This window comes from Plasmodium chabaudi (assembly GCF_900002335.3).
Source record: "Plasmodium chabaudi chabaudi strain AS genome assembly, chromosome: 7".
Classification (NCBI taxonomy): Eukaryota; Apicomplexa; class Aconoidasida; order Haemosporida; family Plasmodiidae; genus Plasmodium; species Plasmodium chabaudi.
This window is the reverse complement of record NC_030107.2, coordinates 709,430-733,429: the sequence shown is the minus strand read 5'-3', so window position 1 is coordinate 733,429 and position 24,000 is coordinate 709,430. Positions and strand designations below refer to the sequence as shown.

The 24,000-nt window shown below is 24.1% G+C and overlaps 6 protein-coding genes across 6 annotated transcripts; 3 read left to right on the top strand and 3 right to left on the bottom strand.

Annotated features, from left to right (window-relative positions):
* Positions 1–193: 193 nt before the first annotated feature.
* PCHAS_0719900 (Snf2-related CBP activator, putative) lies at positions 194–5,935 on the bottom strand (the record flags this gene model as incomplete). The annotated part of the gene is made up of 5 exons (XM_016797698.1): positions 194–427; positions 558–5,357; positions 5,448–5,523; positions 5,628–5,660; positions 5,787–5,935. 5 exons carry the CDS (start codon positions 5,933–5,935, stop codon positions 194–196), a joined length of 5,292 nt encoding a protein of 1,763 aa, XP_016653626.1.
* Positions 5,936–7,233: 1,298 nt separating this feature from the next.
* On the bottom strand, positions 7,234–8,798 carry PCHAS_0719800 (RNA-binding protein, putative; the record flags this gene model as incomplete). The annotated part of the gene is made up of 4 exons (XM_016797697.1): positions 7,234–7,360; positions 7,527–7,608; positions 7,789–7,953; positions 8,105–8,798. The coding sequence occupies 4 exons, from the start codon at positions 8,796–8,798 to the stop codon at positions 7,234–7,236; spliced, it is 1,068 nt and encodes a 355-aa protein (XP_016653625.1).
* Positions 8,799–9,887: 1,089 nt separating this feature from the next.
* PCHAS_0719700 (phosphatidylglycerophosphate synthase, putative) lies at positions 9,888–11,756 on the bottom strand (the record flags this gene model as incomplete). Its single annotated transcript, XM_738382.1, has 1 exon — positions 9,888–11,756. One exon carries the CDS (start codon positions 11,754–11,756, stop codon positions 9,888–9,890), a length of 1,869 nt encoding a protein of 622 aa, XP_743475.1.
* A 2,932-nt stretch (positions 11,757–14,688) lies between these two features.
* On the top strand, positions 14,689–16,473 carry PCHAS_0719600 (conserved Plasmodium protein, unknown function; the record flags this gene model as incomplete). Its single annotated transcript, XM_729198.2, has 1 exon — positions 14,689–16,473. One exon carries the CDS (start codon positions 14,689–14,691, stop codon positions 16,471–16,473), a length of 1,785 nt encoding a protein of 594 aa, XP_734291.2.
* Positions 16,474–18,218: 1,745 nt separating this feature from the next.
* PCHAS_0719500 (conserved Plasmodium protein, unknown function) lies at positions 18,219–19,768 on the top strand (the record flags this gene model as incomplete). The annotated part of the gene is made up of 2 exons (XM_741120.1): positions 18,219–19,474; positions 19,588–19,768. 2 exons carry the CDS (start codon positions 18,219–18,221, stop codon positions 19,766–19,768), a joined length of 1,437 nt encoding a protein of 478 aa, XP_746213.1.
* Positions 19,769–21,066: 1,298 nt separating this feature from the next.
* On the top strand, positions 21,067–23,289 carry PCHAS_0719400 (protein transport protein YIF1, putative; the record flags this gene model as incomplete). Its single annotated transcript, XM_016797696.1, has 1 exon — positions 21,067–23,289. The coding sequence occupies one exon, from the start codon at positions 21,067–21,069 to the stop codon at positions 23,287–23,289; it is 2,223 nt and encodes a 740-aa protein (XP_016653624.1).
* Between the last annotated feature and the right edge of the window lie 711 nt (positions 23,290–24,000).

Below are 24,000 nucleotides of genomic sequence, written 5' to 3'. Positions count from 1 at the left end.
TGCCTTATAAATACAAAATGAAAATATATTATACGTTTGTAGGTATATTTCACTTGATTAACCTATTAACGTTATGATATGATATTAAAAAAATTGGGATATTTTTTATTGCAAAGCAATATTTTTTTTTTTCCTCTTTTTAATTATTTCAAATTTTGGAATAATACCTGACTTTTATAGCTAATTTGGGTAGCTATGTTGCTTCATTTCTGACTTGTTCATAATTTTCCACCTCATCACTTTGGTTAGACAAACTATCAAACGAATTGTTCTCGTCTTCCTTAGCATTCATCATTTCAATTTCAATTCTCATTTTCATTTCATCAATTTGTTGTTTCAAACTATCTGTCAAGTTTTCATTTAAAAAGTTAAAACAATAGGAGGTTAAAGTATAGGCTTCTTGGAAATCGTTTTTGTTTGTAAATTCCTAAAAAGTGAAAAAAATATAAAATGTGTGTAAAAAAATTTGTACAATAAATGGGGCCACAACAGAATGTCGTATGCATGTACAGGCAAAAAAAAAAAAAAAAAAAAAAAATTTGGGGGTAGGTGCATACCTGCATGTCTTGGGACAACTCGTGTTGCCTTTCCCTTCTTGTAACGTGCAAAGCATTTATGTCATCTTTATCTTCAACATGCTCCAATGTTTTTTCAAAACGAACATTTGTTTTTTCTGGATTCTCTAAATGTTCATGTAATAATCTGTCTTGATAAATATCATCATCCTCGTCATTATTTTGTTTGTTAATAAATATTTCTTTGATAGTATCAACATTTGAGAACCAGTCTTTATTCATTTCATTATGGTCTTGAAGACTTGTATTATTATTTCGATTATTTTGGCTATTAAAATTTCCCATATTTATACAAATATTATCTAGCTTTCTTTTTTGTAACTGTTTTTTCCATATATTTTCTTCTACAGTATATTCACAAACAAATCGAAAAACATGAACATCTTTAGTTTGCCCTATTCTATGACATCTGTCCATCGCTTGTTTATCAATTGATGGGTTCCAATCTGTATCATAAAAGATAACTACATTGGCTGCTGTCAAATTAATACCAATACTACCACTACGTGTTGAGGATATAAATATAAAATAAGATTTATCATTATTGAATTTAGTTACAATTTTTTGACGCTGTTCTACTTTAGTTGAACCATCAAGTCGAATAAATGAATAATTTAAATGGTTTAAAAATATTTCTAAAATATCTAGCATTTTTATAAATTGTGTAAATAATAAACATTTATTTCCTTCTCTTTTACATTTACTTAATAATTTTTCTAAAGCAAATAATTTCCCACTTCCTAATGATATATCTTTATTCAATGGAAAAATAATAGACTGTTTTAGAAATGCATTATGATAAACTCTTGTTGCTTTTTTTATTTTTTTTATAATATCTTCTTCTCTACTAATATTACTATAATTTTGGGTTCTACATATTTCTTTATTATTGTCATATTTCGAATTTCTATTTATTAAAATATTTGGGGGGCTACAAATAACAAATGGGCAATTTATGACTATAAAATTTTGTATTACTTTTTCATATAGTTTAAGAAAATATTCCATAGTTGGAAAAAGTCGCTCTAACACTATCGAAGCACAATCATTTGGTTTGCATCTGTTTATATTGTTATTATCATTTATTAGACTTTCACCAGGATCACTATTTTCATTTTTTATATTTTGATTCATATAATTATAGTAATAATCTGTCGAAGGTATATCCTCTACATGTACTTCTTTCATAGACCCATTATTTATAATTATATTATTTGTATGATTATATACAATATTTTTATCTTTGGAAAATTCAGTTTTTAATAGATGTAATAAATTTGACCCAAATATTGGTATTCTACTATTTTTAATAAAATGATAATTTGATATTAATTGTTTATTTTTTTTTTCTTCAATTTTTATTTTGTTCATTTCTTCTTCCTTCTGTTTTTTTATCCATAAATTATGTTCTAACGAATTTAAATAAGTTTGATTTGTTTCATCAGTAAAAAAGTTTTTATATTGCACTTCTCTATTTATTACTTTCATATTATATCTATATAAATATTTTTTTCTCCAAAAATGGCTTGTCTCTACAGGACGAGCAGTTGTTTCATTCCCTTCGTTCGGTATATTACTATTCACATTATTATTGGGTTGTTCCGTTTTTTCATTAATATTAGTGCGTGTGTGTTGACTTCCAGTATCTCCCCGAGGTGGGCGACCAACATGGCCACCTCGAGATGGACGTCCTGCATGACTGCCCCGAGATGGACGACCAGGATGACTTCCTCGAGATGGACGGCCAGGATGACTACCCCTAGGAGGACGACCTCTATTACTAGAACCTCTAGGATGAGAAGTCATTTGCTTATTCCCTCGTAAACTATCACTTTGAAGTGGTGCATTATAAGAAGTTTTATCATATTCCATAACATATAAATGCTCATCATAACTTTTATATTTATTTTGTGGATCTATAAATGTAGATAATATATCATAATTATTATTTAGCTCGTTTATAAATTCATTTGAATATGTTAGAAAATTTTTGGGAATATTTTCTTTGTATATTTCATTATTTACGTAGGTACATAAATCTTGCACACTTTCATTATTTTCATAATTAACTGTTTGGCTACCCATTTTCAGTTCCTTATTTTTATTTAAATTAATTAAAATATTTTTATAATAATTTAAATAATCAAAATTTGGATTATCTTTCATTTTGTTTATTTCGTTAAACCACTCAGGTGGTTTCAAATTATTTTGTTCCTCCATCTTTGCATTTTCATAAAGAGGTATATTATTTTGGGTGTGAGTTGAAAAAAATGAACCTCCATAATTTACCTCTTCAATTAGGCCCTTACTAGCCAATTCATTTGTTTGGGTTATCCCGTTTAAGTTTGTGCATTCATTATTTTTAGAAAAATTACCGAAGGGAAAACCGGATAAGGTTTCCATGTTAAGGATACTATTTTGTGACTGTTTAGGACTGAAAAATGGTGAGTCATTATTTTTTGAAGGTATCTGAATGTTAGAATCGGAGTAGTGGTGATTCTGATTTTGGTTGGGGTGGGCATCTTTGGCAATACCCCCTAAAGAAACAAACTCATTGTGTAAAAATAAAATAAGATAGAAATCTTTATAATAATTATTTTCAAACAGTAAGCAAAATTTTGGTATATTATATTGAATAGGCAAAATATAATAATATGGTGTTTGAATATATTTATTAGTAAACAAATCACAATGATTACATACTTTTCTTAGTTGAATTAAAATATTCATTAAACCCATATAATTACCACTAGTTAATGTATTTTGAACTTTTTTATTATTTATAAATTCATCATATAATATTTTTTGTCTTCTAGTTAATTTACATTTAATTATATGTTCATATTTATTTGGCATTTCTTTTTCAACGTTTTTTTTTAATCGTCTTAAAATATATGGTCTAATAACAGTATGTAATCTATCTATTAATTCTTTTGAATCACTAATTTTACTTTTTTGAATCGCTAAATTTAAAGGATCTGAAAACCATTCTTTAAAATCTAAATGAGATGTAAATATATTTGGCATTAAAAAATGTAATAATGACCATAGTTCTTCTAGACTATTTTGTAATGGTGTTCCAGTGATTAATAAACAATTATCTCTTTTTAAACTTAATATTATATTCCATCTTTTTGTATTAAAATTTTTTATATTATGAGCTTCATCTAATATAATATATTTCCAATTTTTTCTTTTAAAAATTATGTGATCTTTTACAATTGTTGAATAACTAGATATACAAACATGAAATGAATCATTATTAAACCATCCGATTCTTTTTTTATATCTTTCATTTTGATTACCATAATATGATAATATTTTAAAACATGGACAAAACCGCTTTAATTCGATCTCCCAATTTATTAATATAGATGTAGGAACTATTATTAGATGTGGGCCCCATATATTCAAATAATATGCAAGATACCCTAATAATGAAATACATTGAAGAGTTTTACCTAACCCCATTTCATCTGCTAATATTCCATTTATATTATTTTTATATAAATATAATAACCAATGTAATCCAGCATGTTGATAATCACGTAATGTTGCTTTTATGAAGGGTGGAATTTTTGTTAAATGCTTTTCATCCATATTACACTCCAATATTTCGTCTATTTTTATTGGGCTCTCCCCAATCCTGTTTCCTTCCTCTTTGACGGGTTCAGTGTTGTTCGGTACATCTACATCGTTGGCAGTTTCGGTGTTGTTACCCGCATCTGCCTCATTAGCAGTTTCATCATTATTTGGTGCATCGCTAACAGCCTCCGTTTCTTCCATCTTCACAGTTTTCGGTTCTCTGTCGCTTCCATCTCCATCCGGGAGTTTCCTCTTTTTTGAGTTTTGACTTGGCTTAGTCGAATCATTTTGTGTAGATACTTGATCATCCATGTCAGTATCACCATCTTCATCATCTTCTTCATTTTGCATCAAATTTATATATTCTTCTCCACTTTTAAAACCGTAAATTCTTTTGAGTAATTCCTCAACTGGCATATTAGCTTCATCATCTAATAAGTTCACTTCTTGTTCTTCTGATTCATCCATAGATTCCATTTCTTCATCTAATAAGATATCTTCATCTTCCTGATCGGTTAAATCTTCTTCACCAAGTTCTTTATCTTCATTACTATGGTTAGCTTTGGATGAGGATATTTTCGTGTCCTTTTTCGGAGCACTAACAATGGGTCGCTGTGGGGGTGCATTAGCATTATCTTTTGTGTCGTTATCAGTGTTATTACTTGCACATTCGGCTTCCTCATCGGCAGCAGAATTTTCCTCATTCTCATTCTCTTCATTCTCATCGTTTTCATTTTCTTCGTTCTCATTCTCATCGTTATCATTCTCTTCGTTTTCATTTTCCTCATTCTCATTTTCGTTATTACTATTCGCATTGTTTTCACTATTATTGTTTGAGCAAGGAAGATCGTTCATATTATTTTCAAACAACTCATGTGCATTATGTCGAGCATTTTTAATTTTTTTAATAGCACCTTTGACAAATTTTTTAAATCGCATCTCTTTATTTTTATTTAAAGTCTTTTGTAATTCTCTTTTTTTCTCTTCCCAAACTAATTTTTCAATTTTCTTCCAAAAAACATCCATATATGATGATATATTTTTTGAATGGATTTTTAATTTTTTTTCTTCTTCCTCTTGTTTTTTTAATTTTATTTTTTCTTTATTACATAAATATTTCATACAACTATTACTTAAGGTTTTAAAATGCTTTTTCTTTTTTTTTATTTCGTACATAACCAGGTCCTGGAATTCTTTCTGTAGTGAAAAAGGTAAGGTCATAAATTTGAGCAGGCAAAATGACATGCACATATAGGTTATATATTTTTTCCTGTTTCAAAGTATTACCATTTCCTTTAGTTCGTAATACCAAAATGTTATTTTGGGGGCTCCAACGGGTTCAAGGACCTTATGTATTGCACCGCTGCAATGGTAAAAAATGTGAAAAATGTGGAAAGTGTTCATCATAAAATTGAGGATCAACTCATTTGAAAAGTCTAATATATGTATGCGCATTCTTTGAATTACCTTTTCCCCATCTTTTCGTTTAGGTCGCTAAGCCTGCGAAGGAGTGACAAAAAATGGAGAATCATAAGGAGTGAAAACGTAAGGAAGTGAAAAATGCAAGGAAGTGGACGAATGGCAGTGCACACTTTTTAACATTTTTTCGACTTTTGTAATTATTACTGTTGTTTAAGCAAATTGATTTCTTCATTGTATCGATCGATTTTTTTATTATTTTCGCCATAATAGGAAGACCCAATATTTTGAATATCCTCAATTCCTAACTTAAATGTTTTGGTCTGTAATATATTATCGAAAGACGTGTGATTCATTTTGTTCAAGAAATGTCAAACTTGGATATTTCATTTTGGCTTTCTCAAGATAATTCTACTACTATAAGGAGAAAAAAAAAAAAATTTAAATAGCTAAAAGTTGTTACTCCATTTTTGCGACAATACAAAGAAATAAACATAATGGATGAATGGAAAGAAGAAAAACCCGTTTGACTAATATTATATTGCCAAACAGAAGGAGTGTATATTTTTGTTTGTACAACTAATTTTGTTAATCATGTGATATATAGATAGGTATGTAGATATCTACTTACTTATATCCAGCAAATATAACGATATTTTTATAAGACTTCACAAAGCTAGTAGAAATCTAAACATTTGAATCAGTATATTTTTTTCTGATCTTTTCTGATATTTTCTCATATTTTTAAATTGTCAACTTTTTTTATTACAAACTCAGTATTCATTATAACGAAAACACAGTGAAAAAAAAAAGCAACATATATTTTTTTTTAATATGAACTGTTAAAATTAAAGAGCTTTTTTAATATTCAAAATGGAAAAACTGTAAAAAGAAAATTAAATCATAGAATACTTTTATTCACAAAAAAACAATAAAAAGAGGAGAATAAAAATATATATAATATCACAAATTGATGTAATATAAAATAAAATAATGTGTATATAAATTTTTTTTCTAAAATTTACATAAGTAGGAAAAGATGAAATGGTAATATATATATGCATATTATGTTATTCCATATATATAGGGAGGGGATGCACATATTTATTTGCTATACATATGAATTATTAAAAAAATGAAAAAAAAAATATATGAACAAGTTAATTTTATCAAAAAAATATATTACATAAACAAATTTTTATGTATAATTGCCAATTGAAATGGAAAACCAAACGAGAAACTGTATATTTCTCATGCTTATGTAGTAAACAAAATATATTAAGGTCAAATGTTAGTTTAGAGGCAGAGAATTGTACACCTGACTATATTTTTATATATTGTTATTGTTTTAATTATTTTTGTTATTTTTATTTTTATTATTATTATTTTATGTTTTTTAAAATCTAAAAAAATACTATCATTTAACAAATAAAAAGTTTATTTTTATTTTTTTAGAACATTTTAGAGAGTTATAAAAAAATATTATTTCATGTTCATAAAAAAACGAAAAACATATGCACATTTTTTTTTAAATGTCACTACAAATGTATGAACAGTACATAAAAATCCGTTCTATGTTTGAAAAAAATAATGGAATAGCTAGCTATAATAGGTGGAGTAATACATTATAGCAGACTTTCTCTATATACATGTACTATTTTTTGATGTTGAAAAATTGTTCCACCCCCTTAACTTCTTTCCTTATATCTGCCATTTTTTCATTTTTTTTTTGTTCTAAAATTTGTTTCTGACTTTTTGTAAATCGTTTTCTTACAACATAGCTGTAAAAAAGGTAAATGGTTCATTATGTGGTGTGTAACATGCATACATATGTAATATCGTTACAGGCATTGGTTATGCAACCATTTAAGAACTATAATGCAACTATTTAAGAACTATAATATAAACTCGTATGCATTATTTTTCATATTTTTTATCTCTCCTTACTGATCCTCATGGATGCCAACAACTTGATCAAAAACTTTTACTTCGTCCTCCATAACATTTAGTATATAATTTTCATCATCAACTGAAGGAAAAATATATAATATTATTTTACATATTTTTATAAAATAACCATTTAAATTATGATTTGTGCATTTTTTTTCAACATATATGCATATAAATTATGAACAGGACAGGCAAATATATAAATAAAGAGAATATTAAACAATTATTTTCACGTATGCAATTTTGCTTTTTCCAGTACTTGTATTTCCATTTATTTTTATAGCTTTGAGTCCAAATAAAATTTTAATATCTTCCCTTGTTCCAATTTTGTTAAATATCAAATAATCGGTTACATTTCTTGGAATTTTACTTATGTCTATATTTTTTATGTTTTGCACTGCTTCCTTAGGATTTTCGGATTTCACTTAAAAAAAAATAAAGTAAATAAAAAATTCATGTATAATCTCAAATTTTATTTATATATAAAGCATTTAAATACAATTAACAAGTTGGTTCAATTTATTTATGAACAAGTCATATATTTTAGACGTATGTGTGTGTTTTTTTTTCCTTACATATTTCCGCAAATTCCTGATTTGTACATAATTGTTTTTTTTTTTTTTTTTTTTTTGAATAAAAAAAAGGTGATAAATCATCTATGTTTTTCATTAAATTTCTTTTATAAGAAAAGTATTTTTTTCTATATCTATTAATTAAAACGATTTCGTTTTTTATATGTTTTTTTTTGCTTAATTTAACTTGCTGATCTTCCGTTAATATATTAGGATTTGCATAAAAAATAGCTTCTAATTTTTTTATTTCTCGTAATTTTTTATTTAATCGGCCTAGCTTATTAGTTAAATAGTTACAAAACTTTTTGGTTTTCGCTAATGTGGCTTGTATAGAACTTTTCTCCTCATTATAATTACTATTATTTTTGTTATCATTGTTTATTTTTTTTTTTTTTTGCTTTTCTTCATTAGGGCTAGTTTCCTTCCTATTATTACTTGAAAAATCAAGCATTTCATTTTGGTCTTTGTCTAATAAATTAACTAATAATACTTTAGTGTGTGGTTTACCATTTTTAAAATATTGATTTCTTTTTAAAAATATATCATGAGCACTCTTTATTTTACTATAGGTGTTTTTATGAATATTACTATATATAAAAAATGAATTTCTTTTATTTATGTTATTATAATTGTAAAGTTTAGAAGCATTTATGATCATAAGTGATTTGAGTAATAATACAAGATAAAAAAATATCATAGTTCGATTAAAATTGAACTCGTTGAGTCTTAAAAAATGCTTTTACTTCTTCATAGTAGCTTCCCATTTTTTCTGCATATGTTAGCATTCCTTGTATAACCTCAATTGCAGATACATTACATCCTTTGATGTTAATCTGATTCTCAAGCATGTGCAAATAACTAAGATATATGTTCGTTTTTTTTTCAAATATTTTTATTTCACCGAATTGATATCACATACATTAATGTTCATATATTAGTGTGACTGTATTTTAATTATTATGAACAAGTTTGGGCAATTATGCACATTATGTATAAATCGAAGTACATATTCCCTTCGTTTAGTATTAATATAATGTTGTAGTTATAGGTTTGGGTGGCTTCTCTGATTATTATAAACCCATGTTTATACTTTGGCTTATCTATGTATATATATTAATTTGTGATAATATAAACCATTTCTATATTTAATATAAAACTACAAAAAATATATAGAAATAAAACATAATGAAAAAACAAAAAAATACAAAAAAAATCAAATAGTGATTGCAAGATGGTTAAGGCTTTACAAATATTTTTCGGAATATATTTTATAAATTAAATTTTCAATATGTTCTACACTCCTAGCAAAAAAGTATAGTTACAATGATGTTACTTATTATTTTTTCGACAATTAAAATGGTGAAACAAAATTTTTTAAGAAATACCTGCACGTTCATACAGTAGTATGCATTTTTTTAGTGCAATTTAAAATTGTAAAGAATATTTAATTATATATAGTTAAAAAAAATTAAACAATAACATTGTAATTGTTTCTTAATTCATTTATGGGAATTATAAAATAAAAATTGGAATAATATTAAAAGGTATGATAATAAAAATATAATGAATACTTAAAAAAAAAATAAAATCAACAATAAAATAAATACAAATATGTGAAATGTATATATATGAATATTTTCTGTTCCTATAAAAGGTAACACATAAATACTATATACATAGCTTTTTATCTAAAAAAGTTTTATGAGGATATAGCGCAAAATATGTATATATGGCTATATGCATAAACATGAAAAAAGTTCGGAATGATATACACAAATATGTGTTTTTACAACATCCGTCTAAAAAAAATATTGAGTACATATAATTGCCAAGGTGAATATCTTGATTTAAGATCGACCATATTTACATATTTTGATGACTTGTAAATATTATTTAATTCTTCTTGAAATTGTTTTCTTAAATTCGGATCATTTGTTTTAATAATAAATCCCATTTCTAAATCTCTGTATGAAGCTCTGCGTCCATAATTTGAACTTCCTATGACAGTTCCCCATGGCATACATTCAGGAGGTTCTAATAATTGATTTATATTATTACTTTCATCACTTAATATTTGTTTATACACACTTTTTTTATAGTCACAAAATTCTGACATGTTCAGGCAATTTTCCAAATTATATGAATTATTTTCCAATTTTTGGATATTTTGTTCACATTTTTCTGAACATACATGTTTTTTATCATTTTCGCTATTTCCAAAATTATCAATTATCCACATTCCCTTTGAATGAAATGTCCATTCTGGTTTATGATATTCCAAATATATATTTGTTGCGTTATATAATTTTTGTTCTAAATTAGGTGTTTTTTTTACAATTTTAAATAAATTAAGAAAATTTGATGTAACAAATTCAATACACCTATCAGCAATAATACTATAAGCAAGAGGTATATAATAGGTTATACCTTGTGATTTGTAAAAACTATTAGCTGATTGTGCAGCTGTAATAAAATGTATTCTTCCTTTTTTTGGAAACAAATTATCATAAATACGTCTGAACAATTTCAAAATTGGTTTAGTAAAATTAAAATATGCTGATGCAACAATTAAACTTTGATTATATTTTTCAATATTCTTTAACGTATCTTCAAGCATATCTGTATCATCATAAATTGGTGGAATGGAAAATGGACATTGCATACCTAGCTCGATCGTTACTATTTTTTTTTTTTTTTCATATAAAGGGTAAAAAAAGTTATTAATTTTGGAGGGAATATGATTATTAGTTTTGCTATCATGTTCAGTAGTATTATTGCCTATATTGTGTAAATGAATATCCGATTTTTTTTCACTTATATTAAAACTAGTTGAAAAATTATTTATATCATATGCTTGTGTATATTCATTTTGTTGATCATTATTTTTTTCCATTTCTTTATCGCTATGTAATAATGTGTTATCATTATTGTGTGTGACAAAATCGGTACCGAAGGTATTAATATTATACTCTGAAATATCTTTTTGGACTTCTCTCAAGATAAATCTTATTCTTCTATAGAATTGTTCTCTATATAAATATGATTCAATCAACGGATTTATTAAATCGCTTCTCCAATCAACAGTTAAATCGGGATTTAAAGAAAATGACATTTGCTGCACACAATTAACAATTTTATAAATCGAATTTGCTAATAATTTATTTTCGATTAAAAAGTATCTATCTTTTCGATTTGTTAAATAGCTATTATTAAGATTTGCTCCAGACATTATAAGGGTATCATCACCCATATATATTTTCATATGCATAACTCCTAGTGCTTCATTGGCTCTATGAGGTAGTATATTATATAGCATAGCACCAAGTAATGGATTATGAAATAAACTTATATTTATATTATTGCCATATTTAAATAATTTTGATAATATACTTATTGATGTTTCTTTTTGTTTTCCTTCAGGTCTTGTACCTCTTTGTTTATCTAATAATATATCAACCTGTATATCTTTTATATTTTTATTATCTATTATATTATCTACAAATTCTTTTTCAAGCTCCCCTGTTCCTATATATAAAGAACTAATAACTATTCTTTCCCTTGAATTTTTAACCAACGTTTTTAATGTTTTAAAAAATTCTTCAGGAGTTTGGAGCACTGTTATTTTGGGATCATGTATAATAAATTTTAATGGCATTTTAAGTTCAACTTTTTCAAAATTTTTTTTTTTATTCGATTTTATGTACTCTCAAATAATATGCTTCCAAATTATGGTTTTTCAAAAATTTCAATATTATGTATGTGCAGGCACATTTTCGAAAAAGGGAATAAAAAAAAAACTTATGCCAAAACTATGGAAAATACATATATACTATATTTGTAATCCCATTGAAATATAATATAAATTTGTCATTATATGCAGAATAATATATTTATAAATTATACTATATTGTTATATATACCAAAAATATGCAAACAAAATGATAAACAATATAGAGAGATAAAAAATAGCTTGGAAAATCCGATTGGTGCATCAAGCCAAAAAAGTAAGGAATAAAAAAAAAAAAAAAAATAATAATAAACTACGAGAGTTATACTAATTATGCACGAATATGCGTTTGTTTAATTATAAACATTTTCATTCTTCACAAAAATTCATAAATGTGGAAATTTTGATCATAAAATTGGTTCTTTATTATATCACGACTATGCTAGTTACGTGATGAAAAAAAAAAATTATTCTACAAGCACAAAGGCTAGCTATAATATAATGACAACGGTGAAAGAATATCGAAAATTGTTTGTAGAATTTAATAAAATGAATTATTGTTTATAAAGATAGTCGATTCATAGCATTAAGTAGGTATACATATATACATGGAAAATTGCATAGACGCTTAGTAGGCATGCTGAATAATAATGTAACTTATATGCATGCCAAAAACTTCTTGGCATTTTTAAGCTAGCTAAGTCGCTATAAATATATGACCATGCAAGGTTATTTTGTGTTTTTTTTAGAATGTTCATAAAATAATAAAACCGGAAAGGCTTTCTATGTTCTTTTACTTTTATATATATTTTTTTTTTTTGCGAATATTTGAGGAAATAAAACGTAACCATTTTGCAACGCATTTAGCCATTGTTCGTTCTAAGCATTCAAATTTGTGAGAATATTTTTTTTTTTAAAGTGTCCACACTTTGCCACTTTATTTTTTTACTTTTATTATGACAATGCAAAATATGAATGCCACCTACTTATCCTTTACAAAACTTAACATTTCAGAGGACCAATTATAATACATAAATTTAAATCGAACATAAAGTAAAATACAGAAAATATTTTATTTTTTTTATGTTTAAAATGTTTTACATACATTGTGTCATAGTTTCATATTCTAAGAGTACCAACTCTACAACTGAATTTAATTTTTTTCCCTATCATCCTATAGCAATAATAATACAATTTTAGTTTAAAACGAATAACATTGCTTTTTTTTTGCATAACATACATATTTTTTAAAATAAATAGAAATAAAAATTAAAGCAGTAAAAAATGAAAGTTAACTTAATTTTTTTGAAAAAAAAAATAACTTATAATATTTACTGAGTATTATTTTCGTATATATATATATAATAGTTATAATAATAAAGGGAGAATAGTTATTATATATTTGATATGCCCCAAACAACAGTTAATTTAATTTTACAATTATATATAATTTTCGAATAAAATATATGTATGCAGTATAAGCGCACAATGTAGCATCATCTTTTTTATATACAAAACTGACTTCAAAAAAAATTGTATATTATTAGCATTCGATTGTTATATAAAAATGCATAATTATTTGTTTGCATTTATTTATTAAAAAATAATATTTCCCTTAATATATTGAATAATTTTTATTAGTATATGTAAAATATTTCCACGGTGATATATACGAAATGTTATTTTTATAAAAATTAATTCACCATATATATATTGCATTTAAATGGGATATGCAAAATAAATGCGTATATAAAAATATATATAAATATATATACATATTATACATATAAAAAATATTATATAATATATATATACATTATACATATAAATATACGCATAATGGTAATGCGTACAAAATTTGCGGGTTAAGTCATGCGGGTGAATATTAGTATATATAATATATATGCATTATTAATGTAAGATATTTTATTTACTTGTATTTTTATTTACAATCCCGCATAATATTTTTTCCTCGGTTTATTTTTATTTAAAAAATATATTATATATTAATATATTTTGAGCCTCGTTTTATTTTTATTTATTTATAATTTATTTTGCTTTTTTTTTTTAACTTTTATTTTTATATGTAATTATGATATGATGGGCGTCATATATTTCTTTCAAATTTTCTCCATTTTATGTTATGCCCTTTTATATGAAAAATAAAAAAAATATATGAGGAAAAAAAAAAAAAAAATGGAGTAGCAAATATGTTATATATAATATATTAAATTAAACCTTTTGAATTTATTTATATGTTATTACATAAATAAGTTTGTTTCTATGTATATTTCCATAATCCTAAAAAATATTACATAAAAAATATTACATAAAAATATTACTTAAAAAAAAAATATTTTAGCTAGCCATATGCTTTTTTTTTTTTTTTTTTTTTTTAAGTATGCTATTTTGACTGACTAAGAGAAATAAGCCAATAGTAAATAACTGCATATAAATATATCTCTCATATTGTATGCGGTTTCTCATATTGTATTGATTTCTCTAATTATATGTACCTTCTCTATACTTGTGCGAATGTATAGCCCCTTAACATTATTGTAGCTATAGGGGCACGACCATATTTTACATGTACAGGTATAAAAATTGATTTGTTTTATTCGGGACATGCGTATAGCATACATATGACAATCAAGATTGTGCAAAAAATAAAGTACATACAAGTTTGGGAAATATACGATAATTTTAGTCGTATTATTTATTAAATCGAGAAATGCTATGAAATGCCGAACGTGTTTAGTATTTACAGTGTCATAAGGAAAGTATTGCCATATAATATATATGCGTAATAAGAAGGAGAAATAAAAAAAAAAAAAAAAAAAAAAAAAAAACATGATACAAAATGGAGGACAAAATAATACAGACACATATCACTATATTATTATATTTGATGCTGATAGTTTATTTGAAAAGTTTTACAATAAACTTAGGGGATATGCCTAAAAAGTTATTTACCTATATAAAAGTATATTATGCATTTTTGATTGTAATTACAGTTGTCGCATTTTTCCGAAGATTATTTTTATTAACAAGTTTATATATTACAGATACTGTAAATAAGCTACTTAATTATGTATTACTAAAGGATAATAAGAATGAAGTAAATTATGTAAAAAGTTATGCTACCAAAAGTAGCAGTGTTCATGATTTATTTTTTCAAAACAATTTAGAATCCGAAATTCTTAATAAATATTTAAATGAAAGTAAAATCGATTTTTATAAATATTTTTTATTATATGACGATTTAATAGGTAATGACAAAAATGCAAATTTTTGTTTAACTAACAAAAATGAAGTTGAACAAAATGAAATAAATTATAATCAAAATCAAAACAATAATTTTGCTTCTATGGATTATAAAGACACAAATCAACAAATTGATAATAACTTTGTAAATAATAATCATACATATCCATATTGTGACGAAATAAATGAAATATCTTTTTCAAATTCAGATTCATTTTATGATGTAACAAATAGTCAAACAGACCGATATCCAAACTCATTCAACCCTATGAATATAAAATATACTCGAAAACTATATAGCTTTTTTTTTCGAAAAAATAATACCTTAACAAAAAAAACTTCTAATAAGGGAAAGGGAAAAGATGCTCAGGAAAAGGAAGCACAGGAGTCGGATGAGGGCACTACAAGTTCAGAAGAAACTGAACGAGATAATAATCGCGACGAACATAGCGACAAAAATTTTGAAAAAAATAATGACGAAAGTAGTGATGGGAAATGCCAGAAGAAAAATGGCAAAGAGAAGTCCATTCATAATCGTATAAAATCTTTCAAAATCAGTGAAGACGCATATTTTCAAAAGCATTTAACAAAACTTAAGCATTTGAAATTTGTTACTTTTATGTTAGACTTATTAAGTAATTATAAAAAATATATTATGATTGATAAAATAATTAAACATTTAAGTAGGTGTGCAAATAATACTAATCACAATGCATTAAGCTCATCCATTAATTTAGATAAAAATAATGCAGATTATATAACTAACCCTGTTCATAATAATTTGAATATAAATAATGAAAAAGAAAATGATGAATCAGTTATCAAAAATATAAATAATTTAGAAAAATCACCTGAACAAGTTAACAATTGCATGCGCAAAAATAATAATAATAAATTAGAAAACTCTAATTTATTTCCTTCCAATATTTTTGGTAATATGTTTAATTTAGATAATGAAAAAAAAACTCAAAACATATTTTTTCAAAATGTAAATTTCCAAGATAGTAGTAATAAGGAGAATACAAATGTAAGCACAGAAAATGAAACAAAAAAAAATACTGTAATATTAAAATCTATATTAAAAAAAAGGAATCTATCGGATTTAAAAAATGAAAATAATTCAAAAAATAAAAATCAAAGACATATACGATTTAATCCAAAAGTTCAAACATTATTATTTGAAAAATATTCAGATGATGAAGAATATATTTATAATATGAATCATGGAAAAAAAGGTTTATATAAAATTTTTGATGATTATAATATTAAAAATTCAGATATATTTAGTTATTATAATATGCGCAATAATTTAAATTCGATATTTACTGATATAATTAATTCAGTATGTGTTTATAAGGATAAGGTGTCCAGAAAATTTTAACCGCTTCCTACTGTGCACACACATTACACAAATATTTTGTTTCGTGAACTTGCGCATAAATTTTTATATCCTATAAATTATTGGAAAATATTTGAATACTCTTAATAGTATATATTCACATGCCTTTGGAAAATAACAAAACATAAAATGCTTATAATTATTTGTGTGCATTATATGCACATATATATTATTCGCATGTATGCATATATATTACAAAATATATCCACATAAACAAAAAAATATAAGGCAAAAATTGTATATTAAGAGTTTTTTGTGTTTCGTTTTTTTTTTGCTACATAAAATAAGCACATACAAGTGTATAGATCTCTTGAAAAAAAAATAAAATTAATTTTCATATATATAACATTTTGATATAGTTAATGCATATACATTTTATCTTTATGGAAATATATATTATGAAGAAATTAAAAGAGAATTGCGTGTTTCATAGTATTTAAATATTCATACAAAAACGAAGAGTTAGTAACATCATATTATTATTAGACCGTCACAAGAAAAGAATTTTATTAATTTTCGTATGTTTTTAATATTTTTATGATTTTGCTTATTCATATTTCATTTTGCTTTCCTTTTTTTTGTATTATTTCCTTATTCATTGCGTTGGCATATATATATTATATATATGTGCATACATATTTTGACAATAATTTGCATATATAATTTGCGTGTAATTTTTATTCTTTATTTTCTTCATCCTATTAATAAATTTATTTATATATTTTTATAATTTATTGTATATAAAATTGAAACAGCCATATCTTAATATCTTAATAAATTTAAACTGTTATTATATAATAGTCCATCCACATTATATGGCATTAATATAGTGCCAATATTTATTATTAAAATTATATCTTAAAAATATGTCAACTATATAATGCATTAATTAAAATGAAATAATGTAAATATAAATATAAGCATATACGAAGCCCATGCCTAGCTATGTGCATATTTCTTCCTACTTTTACATGAGCAGTGTAATATGATAGTGTTTTTTGGAAAAGCATTATTAGGAAAAACGGGTTAACGGAAGTTGGCATAGAAAATACGGAACGGCAAAATACGGTTTGTATATACTTTAAATATTTTTACTTCGATTTTTTTTCCATTTATTTTTTTATTAATTTTTCCACCCATTTTAATCGTTCAACATTTGAACTTTGCCAAACCAGCTAGCCAGCTAATTTAATTTTATTTTTATATCTACATATTTATTAAGAACGTGGAAATATTGTAGAAATATGTATATAGGGATAAAATTATTTCATATATGGGAGTAACAATGTTTTAAAGTCTTTGGAAATATATATGTATATTTATTTAGTTCGTATGCTTTTTGCGGGCATTCAGTTTGCTTAAAAAAATATAATAATAATAAAGCACATATTTTGAGCGAACTTACAAAAAGGAAAAATAAAATGAAATTGTTATTTAGCCCTAAGTATTATGAACTCCCCTTATTAAGAAATACAAGCTTACGCATATTGTGCATATGTTGTATGTATGTAAATATTTTATAATTGTTCCAATGTTCACAACCATCCAACAAATTTAATGTAAATTTTATTATATAGGAAACACAAATAATAGATAGTAGCATAAAGAGCTAAAAATTAAGCAGTTCGGTATTTCACACATTTTCCCATATAATCAATGTTTACCTATTTTTTTATGACCAAGTCAGAATTTTTTTAATTTTTTTTTTTTTATTTCTCTTTATCTCTATGAACGCTAGTCGAGCTAAACATACTTCTTCAATTTTTATAAAAAGTGTATGCAAGCTTCCTAATTTTAATTCGAATAAATACAGATCAATATGGAATAAAAGACATTTCACCTCATCGAACAGTTCATATCAAGTGGAAAAGGATATAATAAATTATTACTTATCGAATGACAATTTCGCTAGAAATCGAAAAAAACATGAACAAAAAATAAAAAAATTAATGGATGATTATGTAAATGGCGGTACAGATAAAAAAGAAATCGATAATATATTACTCGTCAAAAATGAAGAAAATTTATTAAATTTTGATAATCCTAGTAGTATAGAAGAATATGTAAATAAAAAATGTGAAAGTGAAAATATAGACAATGATTTTGAATATATAAAAAGAGTTAACGAAAAAACAGAGATAATGAAAATTTTAACAATATGTGGAATTGATATAAAAGCTGAAGTGGTATATTATTACACATTATATTTAATATCAACTTTAAAAAAATATTTAGATAAATATAAAGATTATATTATAAAATATGAAGATATTATGGATATAAAAGATTATTATAAAATTAGTAATTATTATTATAACAAAGAAAAGGTAGTGAATACAAATTTATTTTTTTTAATTTATAAATCGTTGTCAAATACTGTGTATAGTATATGTGAAAATCCTATGGAAAAAAATAATAATTTTAATATATGTATAAAAAATGAAATACTAAATAATTATAATAGCATAAATGATATTATTCTAAAATCGCCATCTTTTTTGAATATAAGTATTTTATTTTATTTTATAAACACATGGATGTTTATAGATCAAAGTAGAAATATGAAAAATATTTGTTTAGACAATTTTAATAAATATATAAATTACATATCAAATGATGAAATAAACATTTCATCCGATGACATGTTTTATCTCACATTAGCTACTCGTTTATATTTCCAAACATTTACATATACTGATATATTAAATATATTGAATAATGATAGTAAACATTTTTTATCTGTTATAGTTTTGGTTCCAGACAGTTCAGAACTACAAACAAATAATCAAACAGATAAATATAAATATATATCCGACTATTTAAATACTCAAGATAAATTTGTTGAGCCTACCAAAAAAATACATGTTTTCCCCTTTACTTTTTCATTGGGCTCATTAAAGGATAAAACGGTATACATTTGGGAGAGCCATGAGGATTATTACATGAGGAACACTGACACACTTCGGTCTTATGTCTGTTGGAGGTACAGTTATTTTGCATAATATTATGACCATGTTAATATTTTTTCACAATTTCATGCAATAATGTATGAACGTTAATATTTTTTTTCAACTTTTTTATGTGTGCATTTTTTAGGCATTTTCTCGCCATGAGAGACGGTTTTAAGCTACTAGAATTATGCAATAAAAACGAATATGATGATTTGTTTGTAGAAGAGAAGAGAGACAGTATTTTATCAACGTATGCTAATAAAAATTGCATATATAATTTTGCTGAAAAAAGCAAAATAAACATGGAAAAGATTATAGTTGGCTAGCTTTTTAATACAATATTTTTTGTTCATAAAAAAAAAATTGAATAGTGTAAAAAATGCATGCACAATGATCAAACAAACACTTCCTATTATATTGCAATCCATAAATGATTTTTTCCACATTTGTACATTTCCTTATTGTATGTTATTGTTTAAATGATATTTTATATGTTATTTTGTTTTTTACTTATAATTGTCTTAATATTGGATTATATTTTGAAATATAAGCCAATTTAGTATAACTTTATTTTTTTTTTTAATACCGTTTTAAATTTCATATTATTATAATGTAAAACATTTTAATTTTTTTAAAATATATTCCTATATATGAAAAATAGGATAAAAGAACAAAAGGTATTACAAACACAAAACATAGTTCAATACTTATTTTTTTGTTCTTATTGAACATTGTCAATCATATATGAATATGGCATGCATGTACATATGTAATAAGTGAATATATCAAAACAAAAGTAGACAACAGTTTCCCATTTGGTTTGATATATTTGCTTGTTGAACATATTTATATGGAGTATTGTGATTATATATATTACTATATACATATTGCACGCATAATTGAATTATATACATACTTAAATTTTTTATAAATATATTTGTATATAATATTATCATTTTTTCCCTTTATATAGGGAATAAAAAAATAACAGATTTATAAAATATCCAATTTATAAATTTTTATATTGTGGCGTTTTTACATGTCATAGTATTTTTTATATTTTTATTTCAATGACAGTTTAATAGTATTTTCATTTTTTTTATTCGTTAATTCTTTTGCTTTATTTTATTAATTTTGTTTACTATTTTATTTAAATTTTTCACTCTATTTTGCATAATTTTTTTCAAGTATTTTAAATATTCAGATATGCATATATTATTAATTATATATAGCGTATGTATATAACAATTTTGATATGCATGATCACGCATATAATTTATAAGCGGTTTGTTAGTTTATTTCATTATTTTTAAAAAGTGTTATAATAGTGTTTAAATATATTATTTTATATATTAATAGTAATATATATTCCGCCAGCATTGACATTTTACTTTATTAATTTTTCATATTAGAATTTCAAAGATTGGCAAATACTTAAATACAATATAAATAAAAAAAAATGCATATACTATACAATGCATAGATAAATGGTACTGTATTTTTATGATACTAAAATTTCTATACATGTTATGGATATTTACAATACAATTGTGACCATACAGATACCGAAATAAAATTCCATCCTTAATTTATTATTTATATAATTTTATTTTTTTTCATATGTATGTTAATAATGAATCAAAATCAAACTTACGGGGAGTTTAATATCCATGACCGAAGAAAGGGAAACAATGCTACTCATTTAAGAGAGCATAACCAAATGAATAATACAGATTATAATAAAAATAATCAACTATATCAAAGAAATAAATTCAATACAGCTAATATATCTCATATAAATTATATGAATAATGATATGAACAATTATAATGTTGGAAATAATAATCAGCATGTTCAAGATAATGCTAATAGCTTTACAAATAATTATAATATAAATCCAAATGATAATTATAGCAATAATAATATGACCAATGTTAATAATAATATGAACAATGTTAATAATAATATGAACAACGTTAATAATAATATGAACAATATTAATAATAATATGAACAGTCAGGCAGTTTCTTCAAATTATGTCAACACCCACCCTATTTTAGGAAAAAAACAAAATTACATGTTTAACAATGATACAAATTCTAGTGGTATAAACATTTTAAACAATAAAGATACTAATGTAATAAATCGATCTAGTATTTATAATGATAAAAGTTTTGAAAATAAAAATAATACAGCGGAAGTTGGTAACTATCCGATGTTCAGCCATAATAAAAATGTCAATATGGCTAGCCATGCTAGCGATGTGAGAACTATGCATGGATTTTCCAATAATCGAAATATGGGATATGTTCAGAATTTTGCAAATGTGCCAAACGTGCCGACTGTACCAACTGTACCAAGCGTGCCCAATGCGCCAAATGTGATGAGCATGGGTGGTAACAAATTTGTTAATCCCGAAATGGGAGTCAAAGAAAATAGTGGTTTTATGAATGACCAGCTAAAATTTGTTAATAATAATATGCATCAATCTAGCGATATGATAAATGGAAATATATTAAACAATAATACAACAAATAATTTTCAAACAGGTAATAGTATAGGTAGTAGTTTTTTGAGAAAAGCGAATTTATTTTTAAATAAAGGTATGGAAATGATGGGGCAAGAAAGTAATAACACAAATAATAGTGGTAACGATAAAGGGATTGTTCATAATATTTTTGAAACATTAACAAAAAATACAGATACAAATAGCGAATTAAATAATTTAGTAAAAAAAGGAGTTACAAATATGGTTATGAATGAATTAGAAAAAAAAATGGAGATAAATAATTCAAGTTTTATTCGAAATAAATTATCAATATTACGAGACTATTTTAATGTTACACATTCCTATGTACTTAGTAAAATATTATTTATAATAGTTCCTTATATATATATACGTAAAGCCTTATTTGAATCTCGAACCTATTATGTATATACACATTTAAAAAAGAAAATGGAAACCAATATACAAAATAAGAATTATAACTCATCGTTTATTTTTAATGGAAATTATAATACATATAATCCTAACACGGATAATATAAATATGAACAACAATATAAATAATACACGATTTGAAAATAATAAAAATAATAATAATAATATATTTTATAACGATAAAAAAGAAAATACAGAAACAGATAATAAAATGAATAATTTAAATTATATTGATTATAATAATAATATTGGTATATTTCAAGCAGATCTATACATTCCTTTGATGTCCGTTATTACTTATATTTTATTATATACAATAACAGTGACAGCTCAAAAAAATAATTTTACTTTTAATCCAGATAATTTATTTAACACATCATCTTATATATTTATTTTATTATTTTTTGAAACAGCTATAGTCAAATTTTTATTTTTATTGATGTGTCGAGATATTAACTTACCGTTTTTACATATATTATCATTTATATCCTATAAGTTTGTTATAATGTGTGCATTAATAATTACAAAGTTCTCTTACTATTTTTTATATTTTATGTATACATCAGCTTTTGGAGATATTGATGATAATATGAAGAATCGGGAGTTTGACAAAAAGAATAATTCACAAGTTTTCAAAAATTTAAATAATAATTTGTCTTTCCAATTCAGTCCATATAATATAATATTATTCTTAAATAGTAATGGTATGTATAGATTAACCCAACTTTATTATTACATTACAGTGTCGGTTCAGATGATTCAATTATTTAAGTCTATCCATCTATATATTCATGATAATTCAAATTTATCAAATGAATATAATGTTAAACGAATAAATATGATGATCCTCGTTTTTTCATTTTCTCAATTTTTTTTGTGTTGGATGCTTACCCCATATTTTGCCTAACCATGAACCAGATAATCAAAATAAAAAAAAAAAAAAAAACAACCGAACAAACTGAATGTGGGCATACTAAAAGCATTCCTATGATGATACTTTCCTTTTTTATGTATACTTAAATTTCTAATTATGTTTAAATTTTTTTTATTTTTTAAATCGCCTATTTGTTATATTTTTTTTTTCCTTTATATTCAATGTGTTATTCCATATTTCGTTAGATTATTAAAAAAACTTTTATAATATATATTTGAAATTAACTGGTTAAGACATTTTTTAGCTAAGCTAATAAAGGACTCATGCTATTATTTTTATTTTTGTTTGAAAAATAGTAACCATTTTACGTGTTATTTTTTTCCAACTATTTTTATTACGTAATTTGAAAATTTTTAATTTTAATTTGAATTGGATACCCCCTTTGAAAATACACACGTTGTAAACCCGGGGGGAAAATAAAAAAATAACTTTTTTTATAAATGCGAATATTTTTTATTCACACATTTTTATAAACTTTATAATTTTATGAAATTTATAATGTAACCCATTTTTGTCTAACACACTTTGTGTATTTTCTCCTTTTTTATAAAACTTATAGTTTGCTATTAATTTTTTAATTTCATTATTCGTGATTTAAAAATTTTACACACTATATGGCTGATAATTAAGGGGTATGTTTTTCTCCTGTCATATTTTAAAATGTTTTTGTATTTAATTAATTTT